This window comes from Furipterus horrens, unplaced genomic scaffold, assembly GCF_987537825.1.
Source record: "Furipterus horrens unplaced genomic scaffold, mFurHor1.1.pri manual_scaffold_12, whole genome shotgun sequence".
In the NCBI taxonomy this organism is placed as follows: domain Eukaryota; kingdom Metazoa; phylum Chordata; class Mammalia; order Chiroptera; family Furipteridae; genus Furipterus; species Furipterus horrens.
This window is the reverse complement of record NW_028327182.1, coordinates 98,189,232-98,203,128: the sequence shown is the minus strand read 5'-3', so window position 1 is coordinate 98,203,128 and position 13,897 is coordinate 98,189,232. Positions and strand designations below refer to the sequence as shown.

The 13,897-nt window shown below is 57.2% G+C and overlaps 1 protein-coding gene across 1 annotated transcript in view; it reads right to left on the bottom strand.

Annotated features, from left to right (window-relative positions):
• The window catches only part of CSMD1 (CUB and Sushi multiple domains 1), a 601,662-nt gene that overhangs the window by 219,193 nt on the left and 368,572 nt on the right, over positions 1-13,897 (bottom strand). The window contains exon 8 of the mRNA XM_090258247.1: positions 4,022-4,099. Coding sequence (XP_090114373.1) covers positions 4,022-4,099 — 78 coding nt within the window. The remainder of the gene's footprint in view (positions 1-4,021; positions 4,100-13,897) is intronic.

The window sequence follows — 13,897 nt, the reverse complement described above, 5'->3', positions numbered from 1 at the left end:
ATCTCCGACCGAATAGGCGTGGGAAGCAGACTCACTCCCAAGGGGCTGCTTGCAGGGGAGTCAGAGAGGCCGCCAGGCACGGGGCAGTGGCATGGGGCTTCGTCCCAGCTGAGGTGGTCACCTCCGAGGCTGGAGGCGGTAGGGGAGAAATTCGTACTGAAATCCAGAGAATCACGTCGGGTCGGCTCCTTTGAGCAGAGTTGCGCCCTTCAGCTTTGAGCCTGGAAGCGCGGCCAGCTTGCGGGGGCTTGGTGAGGAGGCGGCAGGAGGCACACACACCCCGGCCTCACCCTCCGCTTCCCTCCAGCCGCCTGTTGGGCTTCTATGGGCGGAACTCAGCTCAGACCCGCAGGAAGATGGCTGTCGCTACCGTCCACCAGCTCGGGTTTTAATGGGAAAGGCACGGACGGGGACTTCTGGGCAGGCACGGGCTTAAACTCCGGAGGAAAAGACGGCCTCGGGGTCCGTGCCGTCACATGCGGACTCTCGGAGGAGTCTCAGGAAGAAGAAGGAACGACAGGGAATCAGAACGGCTAAGCCAGGTCCGCGGGGAGCGCCGAGGGGCAGCAGCCCACGGCCGCCAGACTCTGGGCTGGACATCTCCCACGAGCCTTGGGTAGCAAGCGCCGCAAAGCCCTCAGGTGGACGGATCAGCGGTCAGGGTGGCGGCGCGGCTGGTCTGCTCCCAGGGGCTCAGCTCCCGGCACAGAGCAGAACTGCTCCCGGCTGCAGTTCACCGACGGAGGACGGGGCCAGCTCCGGAGGTGCCGCGGGCGATAGAAATGATGTGTTGTGATCAGTGAAGTGGTCTCGGTCTACCGGTCCCACTTAAATCAACATAGCAGGGGTCATGTGTGTATAAAACATACGCATCACTGTCACGTGCAGAAGATCTGAGAGTCACGAAGAGCTCAGAAAGAAGGTAAGCCTGCGGCTTCCCGGGTCAAGGCTGACAGCCCCCCGCACGTGTCCTGGACGAGCTCGGGGTGGGGGGGTGTGTTCTGGGCTCACCTCCTAGATCGACCAACATACTTTCTACGGCCTGAGAAAGAAAGTAAGTTCAACGGTCTGGACCTTCCTCCTCCGCCTGTGCCCTTCAAGCTCTCGGCCAGCCTGCGACTCACGTTCCGTGATTCTGTTTCTGTCTGGGAAGTTCCGAATGGGTGGGCCTGGCGGAACACCCACCAACCGTCACCTACCGGAGTAGGAATTTACAGAAAACCTGCTGATCTACTCGACACACGCATGACTGTTTTAATTTTATAAATGATGAAGCTTGGCTGGAATTAGAGAAATAATTTTACGGCTCTTGCGTTCCTGTCTCCCTCGCGTCAAAGCCTGTGTTCTTTTCTCCGTGAAACATTTAATTTAGCTCTGTCACACCTTTTGCATAAATAACATCACCATTCATTTTACTGCTGATCTGAGAAGGCTCCCCGCTGCCTTGACTCCTTATTTCTTCCAATGATTAATTCTCATGTCTGAAAAAAAAATTGTTTAATTCTGTTGGGAGAATGCACAGAACACTTTTTAATACCAAACGAGTAATTACGTGTTTGTGCCTTTGCATTCGGAGAAGAACAGGAGATACATCTCCCGGCAACAAAACTCCTGTCGAACCGCGACACTAGCAGGGAAGTCTGGTGTCTAATTGATCTGCTATTGGTCCGAATATTGATTTGATGTAAGGCTTCACCTGATAGGCGGTTCTACATTACTGTGGATCATTTCTGCATGGTTTTGAACCATAAAACATTAATTTCACAATTATGAGAAGTATCATATCTCCCTCTCTATTGAATATCCTGGATTAAAGGGTAACTATAACAAAACACTAACATTCAAAAAACAAGTCACTTCCTTTCGCCCCCCGTCTCTCAGCTGCCTCCTTCCTCCGTGATCCCGGTCTCATGGCGCGGCGCTGCCCGCGACCGACCGCACACGCGAGGGGCCATGGCCACGTCTGCAGGTCGGTGTCGTTGTTCGTGGGAACCTGCGGACTGAGCTGCAGTCAGGGTTCGGGGAACCCACCCTGCTGTAGACGAGAGTTTGCATCCCCCCGACACTTAGTTATGGAAACCCTAACCCATGATTTTATGGGATTTGGAGGCGGGCCTTTGAGGGCTGTTAGCCAATGGGGGTGGATCCCTCACGGTGGGTCAGCGGTCTTGGAAGAAGAGACGGAGAAGATGTGCGTGCTTGCTCTCCCTCCCCGCCCTGCCTCCCTCCCTCTCTCTCCCTCCCCGCCCCGCCGTCCCCTTATACAGACACAACGACAAGACAGACAGCTGTCCGTGAGCCAGGAGGAGAGCGCTCATCCAACACTGAGCCTGCCCACACCTTGATGTTGGACTTTCCAGCCCCCAGAACTCTAAGAAATAAATTTAAACCACTCCACGTTGTTACAGTCGCCTCAAGGGTCTGAAACGCTCCCTGTGTCCACAGGCCAGTGTCCCTGAGGTTTGGGTGCCCCTCTCTGTCCTTGCCAAGTGTTAGAGGCCGGGGCCCTGGGCAGAGTCGATGGGCCCCTGTTATAAAGACCGTCAGAAGGAAGCCGTTAAAGGGGGTACTGAGAAGCAAAGGTGGGTCACCCTGCAGTGTGATGATTAGAAGGCTTTTATTGCTGCTTGTCTTTGTTCATTTAATCCTTTTAGTAGAGTATTTGCTGGGGATCAAACCCTGTGCAGAAGCCCAATGTATGGGGCAGAGGCAAAGAGTAACTCCAGCTGAGGGTACTGCGAATGCCCGTCCTGAGCCTTCCACCGCCCCCGCCAGCCAGGTGGCAAGAAAGCAAGGCACTCAGACCCAAAACCCCGGGGAGAGGGGCACCAGGAGGCAGGACAGTCAGCAGACCACAAGGAGAGGCCGCTGCGGGCGCCTGGGAAAGGCCACCCAGCTGGTTGAACGTCTAATGAAGTGCGCAGAGCGTGGGAAAGACCACCCTGGAAACCCGCCCTCTCGGGCACTCGGTGGGGCCGCTGAGCTTACGTAGCGGGCAGGAGACCCCCAGCGAGACATGTGCAGGTAAGCACACAGCCGTGGGGACAGAGCGAGGGAAGGGCCTCCGAGCCCAGGGGGGAGGTCAGGAAAGCTGCACATAGTGGGTCTACGTGCCACACAGGGCCTCTGCGCGCAGTGAGGAGGGAGGGGACTTCCTGCACAGAAGCACGACGGCATGTCCAGGAGTGGAGAGGGGTCCGTGGGCTAAGTAACGGTGAGAGGCACAGACACCAGAGAGGGGGTGGTCGGGGCTCCCCTCACTGATCCAGCCAGCTGTCGGCTGTGTCCAGCACGTGCTGAACGGATCCAGTAGGAACCACACAGACGTGTCTACCTGTTCTCGTTCTCTCAGAAGGATGCAGACGTCGCCCTGCAGCGGTCTTATTCCTCAGGCCACAGAAGGCCGAGGATATTTAAGTAGGGAACTGACGAGACCAGACTTCTACATCCCAGAGATCAGTATAGCGTGCGTGTGTGCGTGTGCATGTGTGAGCATGTGTATGTGTGCATGCACGTGTGTTTGCACGCGTGGGTGCACATGTGTGAGTGTGTGCATGTGTGTTTGCACGTGTGCGTGCGAGCACGTGCATGTGTGCATGTGTGTTTGTGTGTGTGGGTGCGCATGGTGCGTGTAAGTGCATATGTGGGTGTGCATGTGTGCATGTGAGTGTGTGTGTGTGTGAGATACTAGAATGCAGACAGGAGAGCAACACCCGGCCGTGGAACTGCGATTGGGGAGGAAAACCTCTGCAGTGAGGGGAGGTCACGGAGCGCAGAGAGTGGAGACGGACTGAAGCTACATTTAAGAGGCACAATCAACGTGACATTCTTCCCCGACAGTGGGGAGTCAGGGAACACTCCTTCTCCCGGGAAGCACTTCTGGAGGTAGGAACGGGGACAGAGACGAAGTGAGGGCAAGAGCTGGTACAACGCCTTCTCCGGAAGCGCCCCAGAGAGAGTTCTGCCTGCGCGCCCCTCTGACGGACACACCGACCCTCCCGTGCGAAGAACGGGGACTTACAGACAGAGTTCTTGTGGCTGCTCTCCTTGCTGGGCAGCATCTTGACCCCTCGGGACTTCAACTCAATCGCCTTTTTCACTGGAAGAAAGAAAATAAAGGCATTAGTAGGTGGGAATGAGGAGAAGCCACAACTCTGCGTCCGTCCCATGGCACTCTGGGTCGTCACCGCTTTCCTGCCAAGCTCTGGAAATGGGTCCCCGTCTAGGACGCAAAGGAAGTGCGGCGTGGAGCTGTGAACATGCCGCGAAGGCTACCGGGCAGCGAGGCCACGTCTCACAGCCACAGAGTCGCGCTCAGAGTGACGCGTGCTCCTCGCCTGCACCACCCAGACCTGGTCACCCCAGCAACGCCCAGGCCTGCAGGTCACCGTCACCTCACTGCAGCGTCAGGCGGGCTGCCGGCTCCGTGCGGCGACGACCCAGGCTTCAGATTTGCCACAGGCCTGAAAACTTAGGTAAGAATGAAAGTTGCTCCTTTGTGTGTTCACATGCTCACGTACTTGTGCGAGGTTTAGTGACGATGCGCAGACAGAGCGCTAGTGGGAGGGGCCCAGGATCTACGTGCTGGGTGCCACTGTCAAATGAGAGCCCAGCCCCTTCCAGACCCGCACAGCGTATGTGCAGCGGGACCAGAGCGAACGTGATCTGGGTGTCTAAGGTCACGGCTCTCAGACCAAAATAAGCTTCTTAATTTTTCTAGAGCCTGCATCACACACGTGTAAGAAGTTCCACTCTTCTGGTGTCTTCTGGAAAAAAAAAAAGGTGCAGATGCATTTGGGGAAAGAAAATAGAAAATGTGTTAATGTAAATGTTTTTGTTTTAACTGTTAGAATTATTATATTATGATGTCCGTAGGATAAAATTCTGTTTAATTTGAACATTTCTGATTAAATGTGAGAAACTAGACCGGCAGCAGCTGGAAGCGTGAAGATCTGGATTCAGGGCTTTGCTTAAAATTCAGAAGCTACGTGGCCCCAGGGAGTTACTTAATGCAGAGTTTGTTCCTGCATCCGGAAAGCAGGTATGACGGCCAATGTTTTGGTGTCAACTTGGCTGGGCGCGCAGAGTGCCAAGATATTCGGTCCGACGTTTTGGGGTGCTTCTTTCAGGGTTCTTTTCTGAAGCGATGGACATCTGCACTGATGGACAACTAAAGCAGGCCACCCGCCCGCCCTTGGGTGGGCCTCCCTAAGTGGCTGCAGACTCACACTGAACAGAGAGCTGAGACTCTTCCAGGCGGGAGAGACTTCTTCCTGTAGGACTGACCTGATGCTGGGGAATTACGTTGTTCTGACCTCAGATTCCAACGGAAGGAGCCTTCAGGCAGAAATCACACCATCCGCTCTTCTGGGGTCCCAGCTTGCCAGCTCATCGTGAAGACCTTGGGACTTCTCAGCCTCCCTAACTGTGAGGGCACATTTCTTATAATAAGTCGCGTGTATTACATATGCTGTTCTTGGTCCCGGTGCTCGGGGGAGCCCTGAGCGGCACGGCGGGTGCACTGACCGTGACCGCCGGGCACTGAGTTGCTGGAGGTTTGGATGTAAGGGAGGCGCCGTCCGCAGCAGAGGACCCTGAGCGGCGTAGCTCGGTCCCTGACGGCATCAGCTGTCACAGTCCTATCACTGGCACCCGGATAGGACATCCCGTGGAATCACCTCTGGGGTGACCCTTCCATTGCTCATGTTGCTAGACTCCTGTTCCCTCCCCACCCTCCCTTCCCTCTGGCCACTGACTATGGTGACCCCTGGGGACCATGCTCGGTGAACCCACCTCTCAGAGTCCCTTACCCCACCCCTCGTCTCGCCTCTGCACAGTGGTGTGTGCACAACACCCTCCTCTTCTAGGAAGCGTCTTTGAACACATGAGAGCATTCTGTCCCCTCCCCCACCCTCTGGGGCAGGTGGCAAGTGGGCCCTTCCCCACGCCAGGCCACCAGGGGCTCAGATTTGGTCCCTTCTCTGCATAACCCCTGCAGGGGGGTCTGGCCTGGGGTGTGGAGGCTCGTCCTTTAATCTGGTCCTGTGACCTGACAAACCTCGTGTCTGCGATCAATCTTGGCGGTCAAATCTTTGCAAAGGGGCCTCTGCCTCTGTGTTTCCCCAGCTGACAGCGTGAGGGGCGTCGCTGCACCTTGGGGAGAGCTCCCCGGCCGTGTGGGTGGGCAGTGGGTCCACCCAGTGCTCCTGACAGAGAGGGCACTCTTGCTGGGCTGGGGGATGGGCCATGCCTCGGTGATGTGGGGGGTGCCCCTTCCCGGAAAGACAGGCCAGCAGCCATTGGTCGCTGGGGGCTCCTCTCAGGGATGCTCAGCTGCTGGCGGCCACCTCCCGGGGACAGACACACCTCCCGGGGACAGACACACCTCCCGGGACAGACACACCTCCTGGGGGCAGACACACCTCCCGGGGACAGACACACCTCCCGGGGGCAGACACACCTCCCTCCCGGAGACAGACACACTTCCCGGGCAGACACAGCAAGCACTAACCCACGTGAGGACACGGGTCCCGGGTGGGACCACCGAGACGTATTTCGGCCCCAGCACGCTGGGCACAGACACCGAGGCTGGACCTCTGCCTCTCCCCACTGCCCTTCTCTGGTCCCCTTCTCAGCAGTCACCCCAAAGGGGCTCCCCCTGAGCTCCCACCGCCAATGTCCGTCCAGGAGGCGCAGTGCAGACAGGCGTCTTCCTTCTGCTTCCCGTGCACCCTCGTCCGGGGTCCGTGTCATCCCGGCCTCCGCTCCGTGGCCCCCGCCACCGCAGAACGGCGGACACACCTGGTACCTGCTCAGCCGGGGACGGGCTCCCATGGGGCCGGGCCTGGCCTGCCTGTGCTGGACGGCCCTCACCTTGAACCCGCTCAGGGGAGAGGGGGCGCATGCGCGGCCGACAAGGAGCGGAGCGTCCACGGGAGATAATAAACTCAAAGCAAATGTCACCCACGAGCAAACAGACAAAACAAGCAGGACCCCCAGCGCACTCGCTCCGAGAACAACGTAGAAGCGAGCGGTCTCCAGTGCCGCAGGGGGGTCTGAACACACAGGGCCTCCCCGAGAGACGCGTCGTTGGTAACTTTTGCCAGTAGGTGCCTGTAGCTGAGTAAGGCTCACTTCCACCAGGGACTCTGTTTGCTTGCTTCTCAGTAAGACGGGCCTTCCTGGGGGGCTCGTCCCGGCAACAAGCCCTGGCTGCTCCCCACTGGGCAGCGGCTCCCTCGCAGCCTGCTGAGCAGAGGGGCCCTGCGCGTGCCCTGGGGTCTCGCTGCCGCTGCGCCCCGCGCAGGCCGGAGCCCCCACCCCCGCCCCGAGGTCCGTGCAGCAGGGACCAGCCGCGGCGCATTCAGTCCTGTGACTGTCAGACGTGAGCTGCTTTCCTCGCTCCTGCAACTGTGTGTAACGCCAGGCGCCTGTGCCCCTCCTCAGACCGGACCCGCTTCACGCCCTGAGCTGCTGGGCCGGGGTCCCGGTCCCCCGGGCGCTTGGTCCGCAGTGCCGGCTGCATTTGAGACGCCCGCCCGTGCCCCCCGCTTGTTTACGTGAGGATGTTCCCTGCGGCCCCTTTGCCAACACCGATTGTGAGCACAGAAAAGAAAACAGTTACGAACTCGGCCGTTTAAAAATGCCGTCCCCGTTTTATTTAACATAATTAATGTAGTTACTCATTTATTCCTGGAGCTAAACAGTACTATTCTTGTCTCGTGGTCTAGATGTTATTCTGCGGGGCATTTAGTAATGACTACGCTACCTCCTCATCTGGAAACAGCTGCTTCCTTTTCTTCCCTGGGTTCTTCTGCCAGCAGCTGCCCCCATGGGTGGGCCCACTTTCGGGTCGCGCTACACTTTCTGGGAGAGGTTATGATGTCCTGGAACACGGGCCCTTGAGAAAAGCCGACGACGGAGTTTTGGGCATCCGAGTATTAAACTCCGTCCCTAGCTCCGCCCGCCCTCGCCGAGCCTGGCGTTACCAGCGGCCGTGGGCACCTGCACGGCCGCCCAGGGGCGGGCCCCGCCCTTCGTAATGTGGACGCTCCCTCGCGGAGGGGCCTTGTTGATTGGTGATCAGAGCCTTTCAGTGGGAGGTCACTTCAGGTCACTCTTCGATGAAGAGAAGCGCCTTCCCCGTGGAAGCTGGGTCCCTGGGGGACCGACCGTGGCTGTGGAGTGGGGGGGCACCCACCCACACTGGGTTTGGCTCCTTCCCCGACTTAACGGGCCATCACAGTCACAGGCTTTAGGGGAAGAAAGGCAATTAGCTCTGCAGCCTCGGTCTCCCCAAGCTTAACAAATCATTAAATGATGTATCTCCTGTGATTTAAGTTGTCAGAGATAAGCCCGGGCAGGATTTAACTGGGACACTTTGGGATTAAAAGATTTTTTACTCAGCTCGGCAGTGATTTACTAGGTTACTCCGCAGAGGTTATTTCAGGCCATTTCCTCCCAAAGAGAGGGTCCTGGAGGGGCCACGAGACACAGAGGGGAACAGGAAGGGGCCACCAGCTGGGGCTTCGTGGAGGGAGAAAGGGGTGACGCTGTGACCCCCAAACGCCTCAGGACTGTTCTCCTCACTGTCGCCATGTACCCGAGTCTTTGATTCTCACGGTTCTGGAGCCTGGGGGGGCGTCCAAGATCCTGGAGACGGAGAGACCGTTTAGGGGCGTAAACAGAATCATCTCAGAGAACCTGCCCTTCCCAGCACAGACCGTGTGTGTGTTTCCCTTCAACACACTCCCTTGTGTGCCTCTCTGGGAGGAACAATTTCCCTCTCTAATCCCCCACGGCCCTCCCCAGCCTCGGGCCCTGCTGCCTGCAGGGCGTGTGACGGCTTTTTAAAAGCTGTCGGCTCAGCAAAGAGCAGGCTGTTCCCGAAGTCCAGCGATCTGAGGCCCGCCTCGCTTCTGGAATGTTCTGAGACCCTGAGCCGAAGCCCCGGTGTGGATTTAAAGCGCCCGCTCTCCTGCTTCCTCGTTCTTGTTCTGGGCGGACGATGCAGAGCCGAGGCCAGCGGTGCTGCCTGTTGGGTTCCGAGCAGAGTTCCAAGCCTCCCTCTACCCCTTGTCACGAGGCCGGCTTTGGGGACGTGGACCCCAGCGTCTGCCTGTGAAATGGAAGGCGGCCCCCGTGGCAGAGCTGCTGCGGATGAACGAGGCGGTCTGTGGACAGTGAGACGCGTGTGCTCAGGGGCGTCCCTCACACAGAGCGCAGGGGGCACAGCTGAGCATTCAGTATCTACTGACTGTCGCTCCGTTCTTCCTGCCCCGCTGGGGTCTGAAATCTGTGTCCGACGAAATTCACACGCTGAAACCCCTCCCCTGCCCCCTGTGATGGTCTTAGGAGGTAGGCCCTTGAGGGATAATGGGGGTGGGGCCCCCGCGAACAAGATCAGTGCCCTTATGAAAGGTGCCCAGGGAGCGCCCTCGCCCTGCCCGCCACGTGAGGACAAGCAAGAAGACAGCTGTCTGGGAAGCAAGCGGCTCTCACCAGGCACCAAATCTGCTGGAGACAGGATCTCGGCTGTCCCAGGCTCTAGAACCATGAGAATCAAGGACTTCTGTTTATTTGCCCCTCCCAGCCCCCAGTCACTGGAAATCTGTTGCTGCGTCTGAGCAGACAAAGCCGCCGGCTGAGGAAACTCCAGTTCCGCATGTTCTGTCCCTAAAATCGCTTAGTAGGCCAAGCCCCGCACTGACACAGCGCGGCTTCTGCAGTTAGATGGGAGGCTCACCGTCACCCCAGAACTCAGGAGCGACGCCACCTTGGCAGGTGACAGCACCGCTGAACCTCGGTTCCTCCTTGGTGTGACGACGGCGCTGTCCTCTGCCTCACGGCGTTGCTGTCAGAGAGCGAAGGGGACAGCAAACAGGAGCCCCGAGACCCATGGTGGCCCACGCCGGGGCGCCACGTGCTTGAGAAATGCTTTGCCTGGGAGAGGGGGGAACCCCCAGTGTGCAGTTCGCTCACTGAAAGGTGTCACTGCTGCTCCCACCCCCGGCTCCTTCCTGAAACTTCACCGCGCGCGGGCAGCCGGGAGGAAAACTCGACCCCCTGACTACGTACGGTTTCCAGAAATGAGGACCCTCTCCTGTCACCCTAATTTCCAACCAAGAAATTGGCACGTATGTAGCTCCCAATAAACCAATAATTAATAAGTCAATAAATCAATGAAACAACCTATAAAGAGGCTTATTTCTAGATTTAAAATACTGTAGCAACGATCAAGTTCCCCACAATGGACTGTACAGACCATGAGCAAATAGGGTAAGACTTACCTCAAGGAAAAAACAAATAAGCACGTGGATTATTTAAATGCAAATAAAAATGAAAGGGCATTTTTCAGCTGCCGAGTAAATAACTGGGCTCTTTTGTGGGCTGAACGCATCAGCGCTGGCAAAGGGACGATGTCAGGACAGCCACACGGATGGGTGTTTTGGGGGAGCCCTGGCACAGGCTCTCTGAAAACGAGGAGCCTCAGCCAGAGGGTGCTCAGCGTAGCCCTTTGTGAAGGAAAGCGGGGCGGGGGGCAGTTGGTGGGGCATCCTTGGATGCCCGGGCCCCACTCCCGCTCCCCGCCCATCGGTTTGGTTGACAGAAGCTGCTCAAGACACAACCTCCAGGCAAACGGGGACAAGCTCTCCAACAGGAGACGCGTCCTTTCCGAGCGGCGGGGCCCCGTTCAGAGCGAATTCCATGCTGGCCATCCCTTCCCCGCGCACGGCCGCCCGGGCGGTGCGCATCTGCCGCCGGCAGCCCTCTCGGACGGGCGCGGCGGGTTCACCCGGGAGACCGCTCCCAGGACCAGTGCCCACGTCTCTCTTCTCTCAAGAAAAGGACAAGTGCCTGTTTCTCTTCCCCGACCCACGGGGGCGGCAGGCCTGGGAGCCCAGCCCTGAGGGACTTGTTTCCTGGGCAGTGGCGAAGCCTTCAAAAGTGACCCCAGTCCGAGCAGCCCCGTGAGACGGGCCTTGGGAATAACCGGAGGATGGAGCGGGACCCAGCGCAGCTGCTCTCTGCACCGCCCTCAAATACCTGCTGCTTCGCCGGCGAAACTCCGGGCCCCGACCCTCTTCTCGTTCTGGGGGGCAGCCACGCCCTTGGTGGGTAGGGGTCGATCGGGGATCCTCAGTCCTGAGCATGGCACCGGCCGGCTCAGCCACCTCTGCAGCCTCGATGTTCATAATCACACCTGCCAGACTGCGTCCCAGAACACGGGACAGGGAGTGCGCCCGCGTGGCCAGAGCTCACTTGGTGCTCAGCCACCGATGACCCCCACCAGTCCCGGCGCTCCGGGCACAGCGCACGAGAGGGAGACGGGTTGGCAGAATGTTCGGTTTACACTGTCTCCTGCTTCCCTTTTACTGTCATTATTCTTATATTGCAAGTGCCGTTACTTTGCTGTTTCCCCCAATGCTTTTGAAAAAGCTTCATTAATTTCGCTAGATGGTATATTAAATCACACTGAATGTGGTAAATAAAAGACAAACTCGTTTTTCTTTACATGGGGATAAGAACATTTCTCTGAGTGTGAACTGGCATCGGCATTTTTGAGAAATCAGTCACAGGCATTTTCTGAGAGGCGCCACGTGCAGAAAACAGACAACGAGGACACTGGTTTGTCGCTGACAAGTTCTGGTGGAAGACGCTGACGGACGCCGTTCGATGCTCTTCCCGCCCCTCCTGCCACCACCAACTCCCCAAAGACAGCGTCCAGGGCGCGGGTTTAGTGCCCATTTGCACAGAGGGACTGGTCAGAAACGGAGGCAGACGGTTGTAAGGGACCGAAGTACAGGTCTCTTCACTCTGGAAGGCAGACAGCCAGGGACAAACATTTGTACATATAATGGCCTTGAACTCCCACAACAGTACAGTGAACTTGAAAGTGACCTTAACCGTTTGAAAGCACTACAGCCAAGGAACCAACCTATGCATTAAGCGGGTACTCTTGACTAAATGTAAGACAGTGTGCACCCCGACCTGGGACAGATCTGAAATGATTCTCGTATAAAAAAGAATCTGCTTTCTTATCTTTAAAATAGTATGTGATCCATAAACTTTTCTGCCTTTTGATAATATCCCCAGAATATTGCTATTAATTACTCACCTTAGAAACAAACATAGGGCCCTGGCTGCTGTGGCTCAGTGGATTGAGTGCTGGCCTGTGAACCAAAGGGTCGCCGGTTCGATTCCCGCTCAGGGCACTGGCCTGGGTTGCAGGTCGGGTCCCTTGTTGGGGGCATGTGAGAGGCACCCACACATGGATGGTTCTCTCCCTGTCTTTCTCCCTCCCTTCCCCTCTGTCTAAAAGTAAATAAATAAAATCTTCGGAGAAAAAACAAACGCCATAGCAAGCGAAGTCCTGGCTGGTAGAAATGTCAGTCCAGGCCCACTGTCCTCTCAGGTGGCCTGAAACGGCCTTTTCTGGATTCCAGAGAATAAGGTAAAGATCTTCTAGGTTAAGTTTTCTAGTCTGATTATTGTGCAAAATATAACATTTTAACTTTGGTGTACATTCTAAACACCGGGACGAAAAATCGCCCGTGTACGAAGAGGTGGCGGACGGGACAGGCAGCGTGGGCAGGGACCCTCCCCACATATGGCTGTTGAGCCGCGATGCCCGTTAGACAAGGCGCGGAGGCATCGGTCACCTGAGGCTGGACCAGGAAGGAGGACCGGGCTGGAGAGGGAAACCGGGAAGTGACCAGCCCGCAGACCCCGCTGGCAGGCTGGAAACACGTGACACCAATTCTCAGAACGCGACGCATGGGCCTGGGGGCCCGGAGACCCTTTGGAGGCTCCGATGGGTCAAACCTGTTCTCGCTTCCAGACTAAGATGCTCGTTGCTTCTGTCAAGCCGTGTGTGGAAGCAGCGGGGTGAAGCCACTGGCTCCCTGGTGGCACCACGTCACACCTGAGGTCACCATCTTCTGGTGACACATTCACTTAAGAATGCCAGCGATGAAGCCAGGCAAAGAATGAATCTCACTTGACGGCAGCCCTCCAGGGCCTGTCTGCTCATGTCCTTGACGGAACGGGGTGCTGATGAAGGCCGCCCTGCCGCCCGGGGAGACGGTGCCGGTCTCGGGGAGGAGCTCTTGTGCAGGTCCGTGACCTCGGAGGTGAAGTCGCTGCTTTTTCACGGAGCAGCATTTTCCATTAAAAGAAAGATGAACACCCTATGACCAGTTCTGATTGAGTGTGAAAAGTCACCACCCGCTTTGTGGTTTCCAAGAGCCACACCGCGTGGTCTCTCCCTCCTGCAGGCCGGAAGTCCAGGTGCAGCCAGGCGGCCTGGCTCTCACACTCGAGGTGGCCAAGCTGGCCTCTCCCCTGCTTCTAGGTGGGGTCAGGTACTGGCTGGGACCCCACTGTGGCTGCCGACGGAGGCCCCAACAGCCTTGGTAAGAGTCAGGCTTGGATTTCCCGGCAAGAGCTCTTCGTAGGTACGCTCTGTGCTTCTTGCGGGAAGCAGAGAACGGTGGGCGGCCACTCTTTCTGTGACCCGAGGAGCCGCAATTTCGCTGGGGGCCATAGAACGGTGCTATTTTTTTTCTCCCACTCAGGCCAGACATGATTGCAACTAGATTCACGCATGTAAAATAGCATATTGGGCTGAAGAGTGTGAGCTTGGTACTGTGGTTACTCGGATCAGGGCTACTTAACAGCTGTGGGTCCTTCCGCAGGCCACTCAGACTGCTGGTCCTCTCAGGGTCCTCATCCCAAATGGCATAAAACGTGCAGCAACCTCCACAGGCTACCGTGAAGGCCAAGGGAGGTAACGTGTTAATTTTCGTTCCGTCAAAAACCGAGGATGCAGCGTCTGCCACGCAGAACCCGCCTTTGGAGGGAAGGCTGATTCTTTCAAGCCGGTTATTTTAAGGAA